We start from the raw sequence: 16,810 nt of genomic DNA on the forward strand, positions 1-16,810 counted from the left end.
GCCATTGCGTGCAATAGGTCGGCAGCCTTATGAAATTTCCCCTTGTGGGACTAATAAAGGTATATCAAATCAAATAAAACAGAAACTCAAAGCTTTCATGTTGTAAACAACTTGCCCCTGTAACAGGGTGGACACTGAGCTATACAGAACTACTATTGAAAGTACAGGAAGTAGCAGGGTGACACTAATTCATGCCATTTCTTTTTTTGTTAAACAAAAATATTTAATCTATTATCACTAGACATAGCTTGTAAATCTTATCTAGAGTCAGCCTTGTGAACCAGCCTTTGTTTCTAACCTCTAAGTTCAGTATGTAGCCCACTGAATTGTGGGGGTTTTTTTTGGTTTTTTTTGTTTGTTTTTTGAATTGTGTTACGGTAAATAAATTTCCCTTAGTTATTTTGGAAAATTCACAATACAAAAACATTCACAATATCACAACTATTTTATTTATTGCTTTAAAGTGCTTTAGAGACAAGCACATTTACACTCCAGGTCTCCAAAAAAAAACTAGTTTCAATTTTCTGACCAGTTATGGATTTATTAAGAAAATTACTCACATATAATTAAATTATCAGCTCCATCACTGATTTTTTCTTTCAGCTTTATTAGTGAAATTTTCTCTCTCTCTCTCCCTTACTCTATGTGCAGTCGATGGATCACAGCTGTGATCTGTGAAATAACCCAAATACAACCAAAAACAACCCAAAACACCTTGAAATTATCACAAGGGGAACAGAAACATGGTAAACAGTTTCACTTATTGGTTGCAGGCACGTGCTGCTAGTGGTGACCTATACTGAGCCTCTTCGCTGAGATTTGCATCAGTTTTGCCCTTAAACAAGTTATGCACTGTTATGCAACAGTCTGTGGCACCTCGGACTAACCAAGCAACCTGGGGGAGGGTTTCAGCCACTGAGTATGAGTCTCAAGATGACAATCAGAAAGGTAAATTTGGTGTTAGCATCCTTAAAATCTCTCCAGCAAAATAATGAAAAATTACATCTCAACAAGGACATGTTTCTTTAAGCATTAAGCGATCAACTCAGTCACATTTGAGGTTTACTAATGGGAAAGTAGAAAAGAAAATAATATTTCAATGTGACACTTGCAATTCTCAAGAAGTAAATATTCATTCTCTTTTTTGGGATATTTCATGGTTGATTGGCCATGTAACTAATTTTGAACTTTGCAACCTGAAATTAGAAAAAAACAAGTATTCACTGACCTTTCTCCTTTGTTTCGGGGCTTTCTGTCATTGAAATATCTGTTTCTTAAGTCAACTAGCTTCCTACTTACTATAAAGGCAGCGTCATAGGTGAAAGATGAAGCCAACCCTGTGACACGTACTGCAGCTCCTCTAGCTGCCTCTAGATTGTAAGCTATTCCAGAGAAAGTGACTTTTTCAGATTCCTCCTCCTCATATTCATGAGTCTCTTAATTGTGTCTATATACAGAGCATTGTTAAATTGCATAAACAGACAGCCAAACAATTTTGTGCTCTAGTGATTAAAATGTAAGTACCAATTAGCAGGCATGTGTGATGCAACTAAAAGCCAGCTAATGACTGAGGGCTTCACCCGTTGTTCAAATATGGCTGCAACAAACTAACATGACAGCATGACTTTCATGTCCAGCCTGTTTCTGTGCAAAAAAAAAAAAGTTATATCAGCAGAAAATCATCATAATAGTCAAAATATTAGTTCTAGTCCACAATTTTTACAGGTAATGAGGTGCAGGCTAAAAATATAAAACCAGTTTCCTACATTTGTCAATGTACAATTTGTGTTAATAATCAAACCACACATTTCTTCTTTACTGGTGCTTTTATTGTGACTTAAATGACAGTGTTACTATAAAAGGACAAACTAAAACAGGAAGTGTGATGTTCACGTGAATTTTATCACGTTGTAGGTGCCAATATTAAAACAATAACAAAGGGTTCAAAATAAACAAAGATATAATAAATTATGTGCAGTCTATGCAGTAATAGCTCATACAAACCTTTCCTGCCTCCTTACCTGGTCAGTTTTTAAGCATGATTTAGACTTTATGCCTAATCTTAAAATAATAAAGTATGGACTGATATGAGTCCGGCTCATTCAATGTTCTTACGTGTATCTCTTCATATAGCAGTAAAAATAGTTTAGGATTCACAGGGATGCTCTATAAATTTATACAGTGCACAAAAACATCAGTTATGTGTGATTTTCAGGGTCATCAGATGGGCTGTTGAGCATCTCACATGAAAACGGAATTAAAAGCAAACTATTTCATTTATGCTGGATTTGCCACGTGTGCCACATTTTTCTGATAGAAATGCTGTACTGTGTGTAAAGCTAACAAGTGCATTATGTATAGTGATATGGCTGAATACAAACAGAAGCTAAGGGAAGCTGCCACAGGACTGTGGGAGCAGACAGTTAAATCCTTGAAGGCTGAAATCAGGCAGAGATTGGTCATCTTGCAGGAGGTCGTTGTCAAAAAGGTTTGGATTGTTGAGATACATCAGCAGATCCTGCGGCGGCTCTGGGTCTTCAACAGAGCCATTCATCATGGGATCAGGGTCATAAGATTCCAGTGGTGGCGTCAGAGGATAAAGATCCCCGTCTTGTTCTAAGACTGAAAAAGGAAAAAAAAAGTTGAATCTGTTGTCATCGCTGTGTAGTTTATTTATGCTCTCGCTAGGGAAATGAAACTGAAAAAACATGTGATTTGCTGTTGAAGCCCAAAGCAGAAAATAGAAAATCACAGGAACTGATTTTGTACAGAACATTTAAACGATGTCTAACTTGGATAGTTTTTTTTTTACCTCAGAATAGCTCAGTTGAATCGATACTAAATACAAATATCACATACCCTTTGTAAAGGAATAGTTTATTTTATGGCATATTAGAAAAAACAAAAATGAGCATTTTAACCATCCGTAAAATATTTAAATCTGACTGAAAGTGTCTTTTAAGCTCAATAATTTACATGTTACTGAATAAATAATTAACCCTGTACATAAAAATCCTACACATGACTAAATCTGACTACTACTACACCCTCACCCCCATATTTTTCCATCATAAAACTCAGACGCGCATAGAAAATACTGTTAATATTATTTTCCCTGTGAACCCAGAATCACGGAAATATTAAAATCCGAGAACATCAAGTCACTTAACGAGTGCAAAACCTCAGAAACTGTGAGAGCTTGACTGCAGCCATGAACAAAGCACTGACGCTATACGAATAAAACTAAATTGAACTGAATTGTTCTATATTACAGCACACACACATTTTCATATCTTAGTCCAGACATCTCATTTACATTACACTTTCCCTAGCCGCTTAGCCTAAACCTAACTGTAACAAAACACATTTTGAACCTCAAAAATGCCTTCAAACGCGTGGGGACGGGCATTTTATTAAAGTTAAGCTATCTATGTACATGGTCTAGGACTTTTTTTTTTCATTTTCCAATTCAAATTATGATTCAACCTCATAGCTGTTTGCCTTCGCTCAAGGCTTAAGTCTTTCTCTAAGGATTTTCTGACGTGTCAATAGAGAAAACAAATGGAAAATTTGCTTCTGAAAGCGGAGCCATTAAAAAAGCGGGCAGTCCCTGTTGCACTCTACAGTTCTCTATGACTTTAACCTTTAAAGCTTGAAGAGATCCAGCATGCATTGCAGATGAACAATTGCAAGTGATGAGAACAGGACTTGTAGGGATCAATGCAAACAGGGCAAAAGCACTTTGAGCAGTGAGGACAGCAGAGAAGGTGACCTCAAAGGGGAGATCGCAAAGATTTAAATCAGGTAAGATTTTTGCTTGTTATGAATGGGATCAAGCAAGGTTTTGATTTGACCAAAAAGTCAAACATAACGTACTGTAAACATTTTTGTAGTAATTAAATGAAGTAAATATAATTTAATTGTGAGTTTTAGAGGTGCAAGTATGTATATTACTTCAGTAGTCATTTTAATAGCGACTCCAAGAATGTAATTTAATGTAAAAGGACCAAAAAGCTGCAGGATAATAAAACGTGTTAGTGATTCTATTGCTTGGCCAGAAGAAGGCTTTATGTTCACTGCACCATGCTACGGCACATGTGCATGCAGTAAAAGCAGCCAACATTCCCACAAAAGTTCAATTCAAGGATAAAAAATAAATAAATAAATCTTTTAAAAAGCTGTCACCTGACATCTGCTATATTCAGACAGCATGCTACGCATTGATTTCATGCACTGCAAGACCATCACAGGGATGGTGACAGAGATTTTTGATGGAAGGTGAGTAATTTGTTTGACAAGGTCTTAAGCTGGATTGGACAGCAAGGAGAGGCATGACTCACCAGCTGCCTCTCCACACAGGCCATTCATTGGCTCCAGGCCTTCACCCTGTGCCATGTCAGAGGGCATGGGTGACCTGGCCTCCAGTGTGTTCCTACATGACCAATGATAAACAGTCATTACAACCATTAGCTCATGACATAAAAAAAAGGTGTGGGCACACCACTTTTTAAGTGAAGTGTATTTAAGTTTGTTGTATTAATGGGATGGTTGTTTTTTTTTTCTTTAATTCCAACAAGCAAGACATTATAAATTAGGCTGAATGTATATGGACCGCATACTTACTCCTTGGAAACAAACACCAGCTTGGTTTTGATGTACTTTATGTATGGACTGTCCTCTGAAACAAAAAGAAAGAGAAATTTGATTTAATGGGTCATCTGCAGGACTAACTTCAATAATATTTTAAATGGTGGCCTTACCTCCACTCTTCTCAGTGTAATACTTTCCAAAAGCCTTATCTTTCGGGGTGTCTGGATACAGGTAGAGTAGAGGATTTTCTGGGACATTTTCAGCTTCTAAGATCTGGTAATTTCGAATGATTTCATGGAAGGGAATCTGGGAAAGGTCAACTTTGGTGAAGGGCTGGACTGTCTTTACATCAGGCTCACCTAAACAGACAGTGGATGATGTATTAAACAGGTTACCCCGGCCACTGTGAAATGCAGCTTAGTTGTATTTCTCTCAGACACACAAGCAAAAAAAAACCCAAAACACTCTCACCAGTCACAGTGATCTCCACCCAGGAGAAGGTAATTCCCCCAATGACGCTTTCACTGAAACGCAACAAGAACGTGCCTCTCTTTTTCTTCTTCAAGAGAGATTTCTCTTTGCCTTTGGTCACAAAACCCATGATGAGCCTGAAGCACAAAAGGAATTTTATTTTAAAAGGCAAACATTTCAGGTTTCACGGACACTGACGTTATGAGCTAAACTGGACCATGCATATTAGAAACAGAGTTATCCAGATTACAATACTGACAGTGTGGCAAGTGGCTGGATTCTTTTAATCTGCTTAAACATTAACCTGACACTGCTGTCAAGTTTTCAAATACAGACGCTTACTTTTCTTTACATAAAACAGACATTTGTTGATAACATTTGGAGGACAACCTGCAGATTTTTCCAAAAAAGGATTATCCAATATAGTTGTCACGAGTTAAGAGGTACCTATCTGTGTGACGTACAAATAATATGGAAGGTACAGTACTGTGCAGAAGTCTTGAGCCACATCTCATTCATTTAGAAAGTTAAAATCCCTTGTTATTTTGTAATTGTGTAAGCTGTCTTGAGCAATAGTTCTCCAGGCTTTCTGAAGGTCTTTCAAAATTTTTATTTGGACACTGGTTTGTTTTTCAGTCATTCTCAGTCCAGTCCTGAAAGTTAACCATGATCAGAGGAATGTTTGTTTTGTTTAACCCATTAAAACTGACCTATGAATCATTCAAGCAAAAAAGCTTCTAAGAATGTATAACAATCATACCCATCCCTCCACAGATCCTCAAGGTATGTTTTCACCATCATCAAAATGCCATCAAACCACACCCAGAAAGTGTCAGGAGTATTCTCCTGTAACACAAACAGCAGAAAATGTCATTTGGACACTCTTACAGGCCTATGTTCTCTGCAACGAAATGCTCAGATATATTTAGATGAGATGTAATAATTGTTTTTAGTGGTGAGGCTTAAGGTTAAATTTGCTCAAGACTTGCAAAGTATGGCTTGAGGGATTACAAAAAAAACAGTAGCTTTTAGGGCTCTTACCTTGGTAAATTTTGACCACGGTACTGTGCAGCTGTCATAGTTTGGCTTTTTGCCTGGAGATTAAAAAAACACGATGGACAATCACAAGCATGCTTACAAGCCACAAAGGACAACGAATTATGTCAGTCTTGTGCTACTATCTATAAATGTAAAGTTTGCAAAATCAAGATACATTTTAACAGTACATGAAAGTAGGTGTTGTCAACAATGAGCAGAATGAAGCAGAAGACGGTGGAAGAATTTACCAAAGAGCTTGTTTGCGATCATTTCCAGCTGAGTGTCATCCAGGCCACGTTTTGTGGCCGAGAGAAACTGCCAGCTCAACATCTCTCCAAACTGAGGCCAAGTAGCTGCAGGAGTGTTGGCGAAGAACATAACATCCTGGGAAAAGCAGACATATGCACATCATATGTACACGATTAATTTAGTCTGGCCCGTAATTGTATTACAAGGGAACTTGAATGCAAAAGCACAGCATGTCTGCCAGTAACAGTGACTTATCACCTTGGGATCCTGACTGAGCATGTTGAACCAGAGGACAGATGCCCAGGCACTTTGCTGCTGGCTGGAGTTTGAGATGATGACCACAGGGAGGGTGGAGGCCTACAAGTGTGTGTGCCATAAAAACATATAGCTTCTACTTAGGTCATAGTTCTGTCACCAAAGCTGCAAATTAATAATTAATTTTTAAACGGAACTAATGTTCTTTATCTGTGATGGCAGCCATATAACATGAAAAACGCAGAAGAAACTCCACCTGCAGCTCAACAGAGAAGCCTTTCAGCTCAAATACAGTGTTGAAGTAGATGATATGCAGCTCCTCTGTAACACTCAGAGAAATCTATAAACAAGAAAGTAACACACAGATCATTATTCCTTTATTATGATGTAACATTAAGAAGAGATGGTATCAGCAGGGTTACCAATATTAACTCACATCACTGACTCCTTTGCCACCACCTCCTGATTTCTGCTCCTTCAGAGTCTACAGACAAATAGTATTTATGAATTAACTAGTAAGAACGCACACACAGTCACTCCCAAATAACAAATAAAAATTCTCACCTGCCAGTAAAGGCTGTATATTGATATAAATGTTATTTTTTGAATTACTTGAGTGTAGCTGATGTATTACATGTTAAATACAGTGTTAAATATTTGGTTTTAAACCATTTTTGTGTCACAGTTGTATAAAAGTCTTTGTATCTAATTGCTTATGAATTCATTATTGAATATACCAGATGTCTGAAGTCTGCCACCATGCCTCCATTCGTGCTCTCAGCCATGTTCAAGGCCTTAATTTTAGTCCCCAGGACATTGAAACGTCGATACCTACAAAAAACAGGAGGTTTACTAAAAACAAGTTCACAGCAAATGTCAAAGCTCAACGTGGCTTCTGAAACTTAGATGTAAATGAAAAAAACTTGCCCTTTGATCTGAGGAGCCTCCCTATATTCAAGGGTGAGAAAAAAACACAGCAGACGTGATCACAGGGAGGAATTAGACATCTTTCTCTAATGTTAAATCCTGGAAGTTTGTTTTAAGGGTAATGAAAACAACTAAAGGTCTGAAAGAGAAAACTTACTTGTCCATGGATACATCCACTTTCATGGAGTGGTTCAGTTCCGGAAACTTCACAAGAAGTCTGAAATGGTTAAGTCAGGTGCAAAATGTTAGAGCTTGAGAAATATGAAGATGATGAAGACAAAAATGTAAAAAAACAGGAAACCAGGAATGCTCCCAAGGTCACAGCATGGAAGAAGATGAGATGGCTCTGCAGGAATGCAACAAACTTTCAGACTTACTCGCATTATTTCACAATTGATTCTTTGTTTACATGGTGGAAATAAAGGCCAACAAAACCACTCTCTATACCAGTCTGTTTCTATAAAGATACAGCAGCTTGATATGCACATTATCCTAATAAGTACAGTATAGTACAGTAAGATAAGGGGGGCGCAATGTCAAACATATATTCTTACTTTGTGTAATATGCTGAGATATTTATAATTTATAGTTAATTAATTTTTTGTAACTTTGCAATACACTGTATTATTTAATTTGGTTTAGTTAGTAAATGTTCTTACTGTCTTGGAGCACAATAAAGTATTCTGATTCTGACATTATTTACTGTAAGCTCATTAGTGGCTCTACAGGTTTAAACATTTTCCTAAAAAGCAAAAGATCAAAGTTCAATCCCAGGAGGAGACACAAATCCCTCTGGGGTTGTGCCAGCCAGGACACCCAGTGTAAACAAAATCTGCCAAATCAAACATGTGGATTAGGGAGCAGCTGAAAGTAGCTCTCTTATTAATGCAGATAAGTCCATCGAAACACTGCGTGCACGCTGATTTCTGTGCTGGGCACTGACCTGGCTTTGACAGAGAACTGGACATTTGTGCGGAGAACCAAAGATCCTTTCCCCTGAGGCATGGATGGCTGAGTTTCAACCACAAAGGAGCTAAATGTAAACGTAAAAGAAAAAAAGGGAATGTCATTTAATTAACTAAAAAAAACATAAAAGTGAAAGAGAACATCATACAGTGTCCTAAAAGAAATACCTCTTGAGTAAGTCTCTTAGAAGAGTGTCCACTCTCTTCTGCAGTGTGGGGTTTTGGACCTTCACAGGGTCATTTTCATAGGACACTTTTCCTACTAGCTCCTCCAACTTAGTAAGAAACTCCCACACCTGGAACAGACACACTGCCACACAGCTGAACCTAGAGATTCAGAAAGAGAATTTATTTTAATTTCATGCAGATTTTAGAGAATGGGGGGATGGACTTTGGAAATACAAATTCAGCTCAAAGAGAATAAACATACCACTTTTCCAGCTGATCCAGGCAAACATTGTCCGGAGCACCAATGCATGCTTTCTGCTGCCTCCTCTGCCACTCCACCAGCTCCTTCTTCACAAGCACATCAATGATGTCCTGAATCCTGTCCAGAATATCATTTAGGCCTGACAACGTGCTCTAAAAAGTGATAAAATGAGATAAGAATGTAAATAATTAAACAACTACAATAAAACATTTAAGAATATATTTAGGAATATTACTGACTCCATACCTTCCTGCAGTTATTCAACTTGTTGACAAGCAACTGAAGCGCTTTAATCTGTTCTTTTTTCCTGGCCTCGTCTACCACAGCTGCTTAAAAGTTTCCATGGTGGGATGAAAATTTCCACATGACAAAGACCAAAACAAAAGAGTACATGTAGCTCTGATTTAAATCTTTTTTAGATTTATTACTAACTCTCACAGACATTAAAGCATGAAAATATAACCAGATTGTTTTCATTTGTTTACCTTCCAACTTCTGGGTTTGGAATTTAAAATCAAACTCATCTTGCTGCTCCTCCAGACATATGATTGTATGTTCCATACACTATAGCACAAAAAAGGAAATGAAAAAACTGCGACATGCTTTATCCATATAATACAAATAATAACACAAAGGAACATAATCTCCACCTGCACTTCATTCCTCAAGCCAGCCAGTTTACGTTCAAGGTCCTGCTGACTGCTTGTCTCCATTGCCTCTGGCTCAACTTGCAAAAGCTGGACCTAAGAATAAACAAAGGTGGAGCTAATACCAAGATCTTATTGTCTTTCAGATGTAATACTGGGTGAAGCTGTCACAAGGGAAATAGTAAGTGAGAGTGTAGTGTAAAAACTGCTGGGGGGAAAATCTTCACGTTTTAGCCCACACAGTGAGTTTCGTGGTTCTATTTCGCACACACAGCTCTTTTTAAAAAACTGAATGGAAAAAACTAAAACAGGATAAAAATTTACACTAGGCTCCTTGAAAGTTTGCATTTAATTTTACACTTAAAAGCTGAATTGCAATACTACAAACACAACAGCTAACAATGGAGTCATAACATAAAAAAAGCCAAAACATGGCAATACACCAATAGATCATACGATATAATGTTTTCCTGTAAAAAAAAATACCACATACAGGTATATCCAAGTGTGCAAGTGTAGTGTTGGGGCACTATTTTTAGCAGAGCATTACCATTTTACAGTACATGCTAAATACCTATGCTTTTCTGGGTTTATTTCTTTTCTTAAGGCACTTAGCTACATTGTTATCAAAAGTGGCTATACATAGTTTATTTTTAATTACCACAATGAGACGTTACACCAACCTTTTCAGCCAGTTCAGCGCTCTCCAGGATTTCCTTCTCTTTTTCCAAAAACCAAAGGATGGTGGTTGCCAAAGCACACGGATCATCCACATACCTCTGTAAGAGAGAAATAGCAGAGGCTGGGAGTCACATGTGTTAAAGTATATTATATTACACTGATACAGTATATAGGCCAATCAACTGTGCAGACTTACTGGAGGTCATTAAAAGGCTTTTTTTTACTTTTGTCACTTTTTATAAACCTTTACTGTCATATTATCATTTCTCATCAGCCAATAAAGGATTAATAACAGGTTAATGTTTTCCTATGTCTAAATATCTCTCACTTGGCTAAACAGGAAATTCTGAGCGTGTAAACACATAAGCAAATCATGGTAAACGGAGTGGTTGCAATTATGATACTGTTATTCAAAATTTGCTTTTCCATTTTAAACCAGAGACGTCACTGGGTTGCTCCTTTACTGGACACACCTGAAAGTTCTGCTTATAGCGCCTAATGTTGTGCTGCAGTAAAAATGACTCCTCCTGGACAAAGCGGCTGTGTTGGATGTCCAGATTCTCAAGCAGGACCTGGAACAGCACCATAGCAAAGGCATGGTCCCGTGCTGCCCGCTGCCTGTAGAAAATGACATAATAAGAGCTTTTCACAGTCATACTCACTTACAGTAATCATTGAAACTCGTTGAATCACAGGGTTCCTTACCACTCCTGCTTCTCTATCCAAGGGGCCAGGTAGTGCCGAACATCCATGGGTAAAGCATCTCTGTCATAGAGCTCGTGTAACTGCTGTCGGTACGCAATAGGAAGCTGTCTCAATCTGTCCCACTGTGCCATCCTAAGGCACACAAACAGCCAGCAATCACATTAAAGGCTGGATTCAAGTCAACGGGAAGGAATGTGTATCTATGCCGGGTGTTAACTTGTCATCCTAGAGTGCGACTACTTTATAAACAGTGCCATAAAGAGTATAGTGGGCGAGGTTGTACCAGTATGAAATCAACAGCTGAGCGAACAACAGATGACCGTAGACCAAGTCCTTACTGCATGACGTGAAATCCGTGCACACTGTTTAAGAGCGATACTGAAAATTTAAACTTTATATCTGCAGGTTAGCTAGCTGGCGGAAAAAGTGCCAAGACCACAAATACCCGTCGATAATGACCCGTCGATAATAACACATTTACTCACCTCAGTGCAAGATATCAGTGCGAATCCACTTAGTATACCTTATTAGCTTTCCGCTAGATTAAGACAATGTGCATATCTAGCTCTTCCGTCGAGCTACTTTGGAACGCTGGTAAAACAAAACAACTGTCAAGAGCAAGCAAGCGTGTAAAGTGTTTCCCCGTCAAGTCTTTATTTTACTGCTTTTTCATTGGATATCTACTTGTCCCGCCCAAGAAGACCATGACGTCTAAACTCCCGACGCCATTTTGGCTCTGAAAGAATTTCCACCAAAGGCAGTTAAAGAGCCGAAATGTCGCGACAAGACTCGCAGATTCCTCGTGAGTTCAGACTTAACGCCTGATTGGTTAGTCCGTGGACAGGACCACGCGTTCTGCTGGTTAACGCATCTGTCAATCTCTCGCGTTGCATAGCAGTGAGCAAAATAGAAACTTACGGCCGTGTAACCAAGAGATTTCCCGAGAAATGACGTTTCGAAAGTGACAAAGCCAAAGAGGAGCATGTGACTCACAACAAACCTCAAAACAGGTTGTGTGTCTTCGTAGAATCATCTGAGAAGAAAGCGTTTTTTATTGTATTCCCACGTCGTTTTTATTGTATTCCTTTATGCAAACACAATGAAAATGAAAAAAAGTACCTTTACGTTTATTGGAGTAAAATTCGAAAAGCATGACGTATCAGCAATTTACTGCTCCTTAACCCACAGGGGCTATTCACAGTGGGTGGCTCCGCATGTTTTGATTTACAAGCCAGGCATATTTTGCTTATTAGACGACAGCACACTGTATTTAATGTGTTCATTCTCTCGATTTCTACTGTCACCAGTAGATGTCACACTTCACTCAAAGAAATTAGGATGCCAGTTTGGATTTTTTTTTAAATTTTTTATTTTTACTTTGACTCAAATGCGCCATGCAGGTGTGAAGAAATTCCTAAGTTCTAAATATAATTTCTCTTTTGCAAATCTAATATAGTTATTATTATTAACTTAACCATACATTCTATAGGTCTGTTGGGCCTATCAGATTAAATATTTTGATTCTTATCCTTTTTTCAGTATATTTAGAGTGTGGCAGGTTATTTTAAATAAATAATATGTTGTGTAAGAATATCTTGATCAAGTCAGAGGGAATTAGGCAACAGACAGGCAACACTCTGCACTGGTCACTGGTCAGTCACAGGGCCAGCACCAAACACACACAAAAAAAGAAACACAGTGGGTTTCTTTCTTTTGGTTCATAAATAATCTGCATCAACAGAGAGAACAGACAAATTCACAAACGTCTCAGACAGCTGGAATTAAATAGAAATTTGAGTGTATCCTGTAAGCCAATACCAAGGAGCGTCTCTTAGATCTAAGTCTAATTTGCAACAGTGTGGCCAACTGCAAAATGTCAAAGCCCTGAAAGTGAAGCAGTTAAACAGAATTTTTCACCCCACTGAAGGGAGGCAGTATGTAATCAGTTCGGTTTGTTTGTCTGTCTGTCTGTTTCTTAGCAGCATAACATCCACTGTTTTGAAGATATCAAAATTTTGTGTGATGGTAGATATCAATAACAGCTCGAGCTGATTTAATTGTGCTGAAAATCGGGCCAAGGTTAAGGTCAGGGTCACCCCAAATGATAAAATCAGTGAAAACTTTAAATCTACCGACAATTCTTTATGGCTTATCTTCAAATTCCACAACTGGCTAAGCATTTGACCTTGAACTTCATTGTTAGCGTTTACTTTGAAAAAAATTTAAATAAAACATAAAGAGTTTTATTGATTTCAGTCAAGTCTGTTCTAGTTATATGGGTAAAGATAATAAAATACATCACAATCACACACTAACACATCTGCACTTATGGCCAGTTTGTGTTATCTGTTGGAGTGTGAATGTTAGGTAAAAGTCCTTAGGTATTGCAAAAAGCCTTGTACAAATATATGTGTGTGTGTGTGCGCGCGCATGTGTGTGTGATCAGCTGACTCAAATTTACAGTATGAAGCATTTTGATTGCTTAAATTGAGTTTGAAGGCGCCTTATAAGTGCCAAACCCCATGCCACTTATTTTCTTCTTTTTAAAGTATTATGTAAATATTCTTTAAAGCATCACTTAGCGTCAGCTGAAGTACATACACAGTTTAAATTCCCATGATTAAGACTGTGTTAGGTATGTACTGCAGTTCAACACGAGCGTGCACATTAAATATTTTCAGCACAAAAAACAATCTGATAACATTATACACTGCCACCAATTTAATGTAAAATTTAATAACATTTACAGGAAAACATATACAGCAACAATATTTTATCATGAGGCTAGTGTCCCTGCAATTAAATCCGAGCTGAGAATATGACTGCGACCTGACAACCTGACTGTAGGTTTCAGCTGAAGGAAGAGACAAATTAAAAATAAAAAAGATGATAAACAGAGACGGGCAAAATCAAAGTGTTGAGGGACTGAAGGTTTTCTTTCCTGAGACCAGTCATCAGTGTTGCTGCCTAATACAATTAACTAGTAAACTACTTTATAAAGTATATACTTAAAATATTATTTCTAAGCAATGGCTTAAAGCTTACTTTCTGAGGTTATAAATTATTGGATCTGTTTTCAGCTCATGTGGACATTTTTCACTCTGTGGAATGACTTTTATTTCATCGTTAGCTTACATTGTCTCTCTTTTAGTATTTTATATATGCAGACAATTTGGAATCTGTCTTAATAATATTCTTTCATTGTGTACACACTTACAAAAAAAGAAAAGAAAAATTGCACTGCAAATGATCACTAATAGTTACTATGCAAACAGGTAAGCTATCAATTATTGATCCTCTATCTTTACACATGTAGCTATGTCAGTATTTATTGCCAGAGTTTAAGAGGGTGATTCACTGATTCTTCAGTCTATGGTGATGACACCCTCCTCCACGCTGAACTGGTTCACCAGCATGTCATCTTCCTCCTTCATGGAGTTGAGCAGATACTTGACCCCAGCTTTCACGCCGGTCTTCACCCCTGCACCCAGAGCATAGCCTGCTACCCCAGCAGTCCCACCCGTGGCGACCATGAGGGCATCTGTTCCGAGGTCAACGGCGCTCAGGATGGCTCTCTCCTTGGCTGTTTCAGAACAGTTGACTGAGGCGTAATACACAGCTGTGCCAAGGTTATAGAGTGTGCTGACTCCAGGGATCCACTCCATTACACTGTACACGCGCTGCTCGCTTTTGTTGATGCAGTTCCTCTGGGTGCTGCGCTTCCACCGGTGACCAGTTGCTGCTGTGGCGCTGCACTGATGGATCCAGGTCTCAGATTCTGTGGATTCAGATGGCAATATGCGACTACCTTTTTTCCACACTGCCTGGTACATCCCAGGTGTGTGACGCCCACTGCTGGTCACACCAGCACACAGGAATCCCAGGCTTTCACAGCTGCTCACAGCATCCTCCAGTCCACCTGTGCCTCCCTCCACAGCGTTTCCTATCAGCACGGTCCCATTTACTCGACTCCAACCCTCGCAGTGCCCCTCCTGAATAGTGTTGCCTTCTCCCACGAATGCCAGCTGCTCAATGTTAAACATCACAGCTTTTATGTGTCGCTGAGTTTGATCTCTCCCTGAAGGCAATGATGCTGATGTGGGTGTTGGTGCAGCTGCTGATTTACTCATCCTTCGCTCTATTAGGCCTTCTACCTCCATCAGGAGCTCCTCTGTATCAGCCACTCCCAGCAGATCATACAGCTTCAGCAACAGGGTCTGTGCTTCCTTTGGGCACCCTGACACCACCAACACAGGCACCAAAGAGAGACCCAACAGCTCCTGTGGAAACATGGAGGACAGCGAGTCATCCACAGCGCTGGCTGACAGCAGCTCCTCACAGCTGATGTTCCCCTGAATGTGTAAATGAGCTTGAATCTGCTCCTGAAGCTTCGCCCCAAGGACCGATGTCATTCGTTGGGCAGATCGGATTCTTTCAGATTTTTCCTCAGGTAAGAGACCAGACTGAACTTGAGATCCCAGGAGAGAGTCCAGATTCTGTTTGGACACCTCCTCTACAGCTTCATGGGTGTCACTTCCTGGAAGCAGAGTGCTCTTTTGCACCAAAGGAGGTGGGACCCTGCACAAGGCCTGTTCATTCAGCAGGAGCTGGATCACAATCAGCCACTTCAGCTTGGAGGACATCATCCTGTTTTAAAAGAACACTTTTCCAAAGCCACTACACTAAATTGGAATAGTAAAAACAAGGGAAAAAACCATTAGGGTTATTATTGTATGTGCTGAGTAAATAGTGCAATCAAAGACCTGGATTATTTGGTTAGTTTGTCATCACAGTAAATGTAAACCACTTTGTCTTATAGATGAGTTCATAATTTTTTAGCTGCCGTGCAGTCTTCTTGTGGTGTTAAATCCTTTGCTGCAGGCACTAAGCAAATATTGACTTAATGGTGTTTATGCATTTGCAAAGGTACGCTGTGCAGGAAAATAACCTTAGTAGAACATTTAACCTTTAAATCCAGAACAAAAATGCTGTTTGTAAAAAAAAGAGTTAATCGCACTGTAACTTTAACAAAAAAAAAATGCTATTAACAAATCTATTCTACATCTAAAGTGAAATTAAACCCCCAAAAAAAGCAAAAGCAGTAAAAAATGATTTTTTTTAGCAAAGCAAGAAAGAGCAACACGTCCTGAAACTGGCCTCTCACTCGGAGCTGAAGCAATTGCTCATGTTCTGTTTTGTTCTCAAAAACAACAAAAACATCCTGTTCCATATGTTTATCGTACACCTACCTTATTAATAATTAGTGTTGCTCATGAAGTCCTGAGCGTCTGACCAAGATGGCTTCACCATGTAGGATGCTTTTTGTATTCCCCTTTTTCCCTTTTCTCCAAACGTACATAGTGATCTTCTCTCCCTTTGCCTCCAATGAGAATCTCTTTCTTTACACATGACATCCCACAGCCCTCCCTCTGTATCATCCGTCTTTCAACTCCCTCTTCTCTTTGGCCTCATTGCTCAACAGGGAGATCAGGGCTTGAATATTGATTCACGTGGGGGAAAGTCCATGTGTTCTAAAGCAGTTTTGTTTGTCTGCCCCGCCATCCTCTCATTCTCCCCGCCCCCCACCTAGTCCCTCTGCTCCCCCTGTTCCCTCTCACACAGTCGCCAGGTTTTGTTTTTGACCCAAATACTTGAAAGAAATCTCCCCTCATGCCGTTAGCGAATTTATCTCTTACAGAACCAAGTGAAGGGGAGGGGGGGGTATTTAAGGTAAAGACCCATCACAAAAGCCCACATAAAACTCTGTGTGCTGTGTGTGCGTTTCTTTTCCTTGTGCCATTATTTTACATCCTAATGCATTACACACTGCTCCATTTAAAAACATACTTTTT

At 39.0% G+C, this 16,810-nt stretch overlaps 2 protein-coding genes across 3 annotated transcripts; both read right to left on the reverse strand.

Annotated features, from left to right (window-relative positions):
• Positions 1-1,814: 1,814 nt before the first annotated feature.
• Positions 1,815-11,623, reverse strand: stat2 (signal transducer and activator of transcription 2). Of its 2 annotated transcripts, none has more exons than XM_005739634.1 (24): positions 11,444-11,623; positions 10,959-11,090; positions 10,727-10,871; positions 10,256-10,351; positions 9,576-9,668; positions 9,411-9,489; positions 9,172-9,251; positions 8,926-9,077; positions 8,664-8,822; positions 8,474-8,563; positions 7,688-7,747; positions 7,531-7,551; positions 7,341-7,434; positions 7,040-7,087; positions 6,860-6,943; positions 6,607-6,705; positions 6,348-6,483; positions 6,103-6,155; positions 5,822-5,907; positions 5,062-5,198; positions 4,761-4,949; positions 4,624-4,678; positions 4,341-4,432; positions 1,815-2,622 (listed from the first exon to the last, which is right to left on the reverse strand). In XM_005739634.1, the coding sequence occupies exons 2-24, from the start codon at positions 11,087-11,089 to the stop codon at positions 2,387-2,389; spliced, it is 2,415 nt and encodes an 804-aa protein (XP_005739691.1). In that variant the 5' UTR covers position 11,090; positions 11,444-11,623; the 3' UTR covers positions 1,815-2,386. The 2 variants fall into 2 exon arrangements, with proteins under 2 accessions (XP_005739691.1, XP_005739690.1); XM_005739633.1 differs by having other exon boundaries at positions 9,172-9,254.
• Positions 11,624-13,656: 2,033 nt separating this feature from the next.
• apof (apolipoprotein F) lies at positions 13,657-16,435 on the reverse strand. Its single transcript, XM_005739635.1, has 2 exons — positions 16,208-16,435; positions 13,657-15,640 (listed from the first exon to the last, which is right to left on the reverse strand). The coding sequence occupies exon 2, from the start codon at positions 15,602-15,604 to the stop codon at positions 14,324-14,326; it is 1,281 nt and encodes a 426-aa protein (XP_005739692.1). The 5' UTR covers positions 15,605-15,640; positions 16,208-16,435; the 3' UTR covers positions 13,657-14,323.
• Positions 16,436-16,810: the final 375 nt, after the last annotated feature.

The sequence above is a fragment of the Pundamilia nyererei genome, unplaced genomic scaffold, assembly GCF_000239375.1.
Source record: "Pundamilia nyererei isolate P.nyererei 1_Seehausen unplaced genomic scaffold, PunNye1.0 scaffold00092, whole genome shotgun sequence".
NCBI lineage: Eukaryota > Metazoa > Chordata > Actinopteri > Cichliformes > Cichlidae > Pundamilia > Pundamilia nyererei.